Source organism: Emys orbicularis, chromosome 2, assembly GCF_028017835.1.
Source record: "Emys orbicularis isolate rEmyOrb1 chromosome 2, rEmyOrb1.hap1, whole genome shotgun sequence".
Taxonomy (NCBI): Eukaryota; Metazoa; Chordata; order Testudines; family Emydidae; genus Emys; species Emys orbicularis.
This window is the reverse complement of record NC_088684.1, coordinates 130838407-130844406: the sequence shown is the minus strand read 5'-3', so window position 1 is coordinate 130844406 and position 6000 is coordinate 130838407. Positions and strand designations below refer to the sequence as shown.

Below are 6000 nucleotides of genomic sequence, written 5' to 3'. Positions count from 1 at the left end.
TACACACCGCCCCATGTGCCGCTGGAGCATCAGTTTCCTCATCTGTGAAGAGAGGATAATTACACAGTCCTACATCACAGGAGTGTTGGGAGGGTAAATTTCGTAGGGCTCAAGTGTCCCATGGGAGGCTGTGTGGCCCAGTGGACAGGGCACTGGACTGGGAGTCAGGAGACCTGGTTCTATTTCTGGCCCTGCTGCATGACCTTGAACAAGTTCCTTCACCTCTGTTCCCCCGCCCATCCTTTGCCTGTCTTGTATATTTAGAGTATAAACTCTTCAGGGCAGGGACAGTCTTTTACTCTATATTCGCAGAGTGCCTAGCACAATGGGGCTGCATTAGGGACGTTATTTGACAGTTCTGCACAATGGGGATTCCAGCACCTTCCTTTGAACATCTGATGCTGGCCAGCGTTAGAGACAGTCACTAGACTAGACAGACCACTGGTCTGATTTGGTATCACCTATGCTGTGGTATCTGGTATTCCTATGCTCATGTGAAAGCATTCCTAACTATTGCAATTAGCTGCTAATTTACAGAATAGCTGCACGCTATCTGTGATCCTGGCCTGTCACATGCAGACTGTTCAAGGCCAGTATTACTTCTGTGCATTGCACTGAGCTGAGTTTCACAGCTTTTGTTCCAATTGTCATCCCTTTGCCCGAAATGTTTCTGGAAGTGGGGGGGGGGGGGGGGGGGGGAAGAAGGTGGATGAGTCAACTCTGAAACACAAACCTTTCCTCCAAGGTAATGCAAAGATTTCGCCCCGCAGCTTGGATCTTCATCTGCAAACATTCTGCTCTGGAAGGCTGAGATTGTCCTAGCAGCAATTGACTCAAAGCTGATAATGCCAGCATTTGTAACAAACCTGCTGCCAAATTCCTGTGCATTCCACCCTGGCACTTTGTGAATCTGGGAGGTGTCGGGAACCTGGTCCACCTCTCGCTGATGTGTGGGAAGTAATGAACTCAGGACAGTCGGTCTAAGCTCTGATGATTCTTAGAGCCCGATCCCACTTTATGGCAAGATTCCCAAGGGACTGCTTCAGAGGCATTTGTTTATGGAGAGTTATCACCTGGCTAGTGTTTACTGGCTCAGCTTATTTTCGCAAGGAATTTGGTCACATCCCAAGGCGAGGCTGAGATCTCTTTAAAAACACCTTTATTTAATAAATAAATGGTTTGCCCTGGGAAGGCTCCTCCAGGGAGGTTTTAAAAGCCTCAAATATCAACCCAAGCTAATGGAGCCAGAATTTCCCTGGAAAGTGTCTAGGGCAGGGGTTTGCCCCAGTTACTGTTCAGATACCACTGCCTAGCTCCCTGCTCTACCCACATGCTGGTGACCTTTCGGGTGGAGTGAGGACAGTCTGCTTTCTGAAGAGCTGGTACAGTGCATGCTTGTGGTTTGGATAGTAAGACCACGAGGCTGTTCCTTCTGCATGGGCAGAGCACAGAACCTTAGAAATAGCCCGTGGCCAATATACCCTTTTCTCTTTGTTTGGCCAACAGGTGCAGGCCTGGGGCTGTGCTCAGGCATATGGCTGAGGGTCAGCACCCCATGTAAGCTTGCAAGCCCAGAGACGGCTGCCAGGCTGACCTCGCCTCTACTACTATTCCCAATGACTAGGCATGCACAAGGGGGGAGACAGTATCTGTCTGGGGGCTGGCAAGAGGGCGGGGGGATTAATTCTGCTCTTCAGATATCAAAGACATCTTCACCTCTTTTAAGTGGGCCACTCTAACACTCCTGCGCAGCAGAACCGTGTTTTCTTTGGCATGTCGGAGAGACGCAGGGCCTGCTGAGGACCTACGCCCGCTGAGGATCTCTAGTTGTTATGTTGCTGTGGAAGCATATCCACAATTCAATTTCCACACTGCTCAGAGGTGGTTAAAATGCCAGTCGGGTCTCAAAAAACCAGGGAGGTCCCACATTGGAGCAGGACATGCAGCCACAGTGGCTGTACCAGGCCCAGAGGTCTGTGCTGCCTCTGGGATGGGAAACCTCATGCCCTGCAGAAGGTGGGGCGTGGGGACTCCTGTCCGGGAGAGTGGCCTCCTGAAAGTCAGGTGTGCTGTTTGTCCACAGTGTCTATGGGTCTGGGGAGAGGAGGAAACTCCCTTGCCCACGAGTGCACCGTGTTTGCTGTGTTGGCAGTTATTGGCAGGGTCTCTTGGCTCATCGAGTCCCTCCTGCTGCATCGTGGCAGGATACAGATACTGCCCGGGGCTGAGTCCCCTGACCCAGGCTGGTGTAAATGAGGCATACTTCAGCGGAGTTAGACTGGTGCGAGTGAGAGGAGAGTCCCGCTCCTTGGGACCAATCCTCCTCTGCCTCTGTGCACTCAGTCTACACACCATTGCAACATGGGTGTCAAATGCTATCAGAGCGGAACGGTCGCATTTTACACCCCACGCGTGGTGCGAGGCCAGGGGGAATTGGGCCCCTGGTGTTCAGCCAGGCTCTAGGAGCGGCGTGCGGGAGACATTCAGAAGCAGTCACATGCTTGTGGTCGGCATTACCCTATCTCTGCAGGACTGTAGCGGTCCCCCCGTGGGCAGTGCCCGTGTGAATTGCTCTGAGCAGCAGCCCCTAAGCAGCAAACATGCCGCATGGTGAAAAGAGAACCGGGAAGCCCAGCTGCTCCCCCACTCCCGTCAGAAATGCAGAGGAGCTGATGTTTAACCAGTCAGCCAGCTCACTTCAGAAACGCCCGCTCGACAAGAAGGCAAGAGAAACCCCAGTGAAAGCAGAAGGGAAAGCGGGGGGGGGGGGGCGCCGCGGGAATGAAAGTTCATCTCAACGACAGCATGAAAAAATACAAGGCAGCTCCATCGGGTGCAGCATCTTTGTGTCTGACCCCCCTGGGTACCAAGATAAATAGAGCCACTGTGAGAGGAGCCTGAGATTCCTCGAAGTGCACTGGGAGGAAGGGGGGTCTCTGTGTGCAGCTATAATTTACCTGGAAGAGCTGGGGTCCTAAGGAGATCTGTGCTATAGCGAGCGAGAGGGAGGATAAATAGTGACCGAATCCAAGGCAGTGATTACTCACTCCCAGAGCGGATGCTCTGTTGCTATGGCATGGGTGGGGGGAGTTACTTTGAATTCGCCTCTCCCCTTGGTGTTTTTAACTTAGCAAGCCTGAAGTCTGCTCGCTTCACCCCGCAAATCGGTCACAACCAGTCTCCAAGCAGCAGGGGAAATAAGCTTCCCGTGCGACAAGGATGGGAGGCGCAGAGCCAGGCGCCCTCCCTGCCAGCGAGAGTAGTACAGTCCGAGGGGGAGGCTCTTTGGAGAATGTACAGTCTGTGATCTGGCAGCCAGCTGATTCTAGCATTCAGGGGGCTTAGATGGAGCGAAGACGGCTGAGGTGGAGGAGCAGGTTCTGCTGACAAGGGTTTGTGCAGCGCCTTGGAAATCTGGGACAAATCGCTCCTTTCTGTTGCCATTGTTTGGAAGTGCAAGTCAGCACCGCTGTTTAAGTTTCGGCGACAGGAGCGTGCAGCATCTGGAAGAGTCTCCGCAGCTCTGCAGGCAGCCTGCCCCAGAGGAAGCTGCCGAGAGCGGGGATCCGATGGTTCACTTTTAACCACATCCGTGCCTCAGCTAGAAATATTTACAGGCATTTGTCACCGTTTCCCTCCATTTTGAAAAGAATCCCCTGGCAGCCGGAGCTGGGAAAACTGCTCTCATGGCGTTTAGCCCCTGGCAGATCCTCTCCCCAGTCCAGTGGGCCAAGTGGACGTGGTCTGCTGTGCGAGGGGGGGGTGCTGGAGACGGTGAGGATGGTGGGGTAGAGCGAGAGATAGAGGAGGACGACTCGCAGGCAGAGACCAAATCATTGAGTTTCAGGCAAGTATGCAGCATCCCTGCTTTGCTAGGACTCAGCCTTTGAACTTGTCACAGTCCCATTAATCTCCAGTCCCCGCTGACTTGCACGTGTAATGGCATTCAGAGCACGATGCATCCTTCCAGGGACAAAATGCTCTGCTGTGGCTCGGTGAAGTCCCATGTACTGCGTCTGCCCTGCTTGTCAGCTTCTCCCTTAAGAGCTTGTTGGCTATTCAGTGCATTGAATGTTCATCATTTGCATCTGCCTTTGCTAATTCTGCCCCTCCCTTCAGCTCCCTAGACGGTGTGTAGTGTTAGCGTTATTAATTCCCAGCCCCCTGGGACCTGCGCTCCTTTTCGGAAACGTTCAGCTTCGTGGATTTCAGGCACCCTTTTTAGTCCCACAGAGATGCAGCAATCGTAGGGGAAGGGAGTTGTGGCAGAGCAGTCCGGCAGGCCCCAGCAGCTGCTCTGACATGGTGCTCTCTGGTCTCAGTGCAAATGCTAGCAGACATGAAACACACAGGTAAAGGCTTGTTTTCTGAACTTCCCAACATCCAGAGCAGCTGAAGCTTTAGAGGAAGGGGCTCCAATCGGAGGTGCCATGTCCCAGGGGTCACTGACCCATGCTGAGATAGCCAGTGTGTGTTTTCACATAAAAACAATCTGTGCGCAAGGTACCAAAGTGTAATGGTGCTATGTGACTAATCTCTGATAGATGGGCATCTGGGGGAGGGAGGCTGGAAGGGAAGTTTCAAGGGGAATTGACTGTAACATGGTTTCACCTCCTCTACCTTTTCCATTGGTTACCATGATGTGCTGGGAATGAATCACTCCAGCCACGGGATGTCATCTGCAGATCGGTTGATTTGTTGTTCCGCCTGGGAGCTGGAATCCAGTCTGGTTGGATATTTAGGGAACATATGCGAAGCATTTCGGAGCTAGCCTTGAAAGTGGTAATTCTTCATTCTTTTCCCCTCCTTGGCAGCTCGGATTCCGAAGGCAATTTTGAGACCCCTGAAGCAGAAACCCCAATCCGGTCACCTGTAAAGGAGATCTGTGACCCATCACTGGGATTGGATGCAGCCGAGGCCAGGACCCAAGGTAAAGAGATGCCATGAATCTTCTGGTCTCATTTTATTCTGCTTTGGATGCAGAAAAGGGGTTGGGGCTGGGGAGGGGAAGTTGTTCTCTTGAATAATGCTTGCCAGGTGTTTGCAGTTCCTGGGCTGGATAGTTTAAATTCAGATGCTCCAGGCTATGCACCTGCTGCAAAGGGCCATTTTAAGTTGAGTGAAATGTTGATTTATTGAACAGGTTTGAGGGGCGAAGGGCTGCACTGACATGTGACAGAGTCAGTTCGATTTCCCAGCTCCTGCCCTCGTGGTGCGCAATTATAATCAGGCTGTTTTGCAATAGTTGGTCACACCCACCCGCTACCCCGGAGCAGAGATAAAGAGCAAGCGGGAATGTGGCAATATGGCGAAGATGTCTATAGATCCGGTTTTGTGAGTTACCCCGAGGAGCTGAGGCTTTTTCCCATGGCACAATGGAGAGCACAGCATGCAGCCAGAAGCTGTTCAGTCTAATGGAAGGGAGCAAAGGGTATTTTCAGACTCTTCTTTTTCAAAGTGCCCTCCCTAACATCTTCCTGAAAACCCCGCCTGGGTAAATATGTCTCTTGTTGGCTCGGAGAGTCACTTGATAGTCAGCTGATTGATGGGTGCCATACAGCAGGCAGGCCCTTTGCCGTTTGCAATGGCACAACTCCGCCCCCTTTCACAGTAGTTGATGCGATGTTTCATCCCTCAACCCTTCCTCATTACCGTCTGCAGCTGAGATTTTGTTGCATGGGGAAAGGGGATTTTATAATCTCAGTGACACGGTGCAGAGATGAACAGAAATTGACCTCTGGATACCCGGGACTGATTGAGTCACAAATTAAGTGGATTTGGGTGTCTCACTTTAGTTGCTCCTGGGCATTTGTCCAGGTAACAGAAGCACAGCTGGACAATCTGACATGATAGCCTGTGCATTGTAAGCCCAGATCTAGAATAACAGGTGACGGCTGAGGTGTATTGGCAGAGCTGGGGTGGGGTGTGGGGAATTAACACTGAAATAGAAGGGGCTCCGACCGACCAGCATTGAAGGGCTTTGGCAGAGCTGTACAAGGA

The 6000-nt window shown here is 52.1% G+C and overlaps 1 protein-coding gene across 1 annotated transcript in view; it reads left to right on the top strand.

Annotated features, from left to right (window-relative positions):
• Nucleotides 1-3668: 3668 nt before the first annotated feature.
• The window catches only part of TACC1 (transforming acidic coiled-coil containing protein 1), a 43212-nt gene continuing 40880 nt past the window's right edge, over nt 3669-6000 (top strand). The window contains exons 1-2 of the mRNA XM_065398759.1: nt 3669-3847; nt 4815-4930. Coding sequence (XP_065254831.1) covers nt 3687-3847; nt 4815-4930 — 277 coding nt within the window. The 5' untranslated portion in view covers nt 3669-3686. The remainder of the gene's footprint in view (nt 3848-4814; nt 4931-6000) is intronic.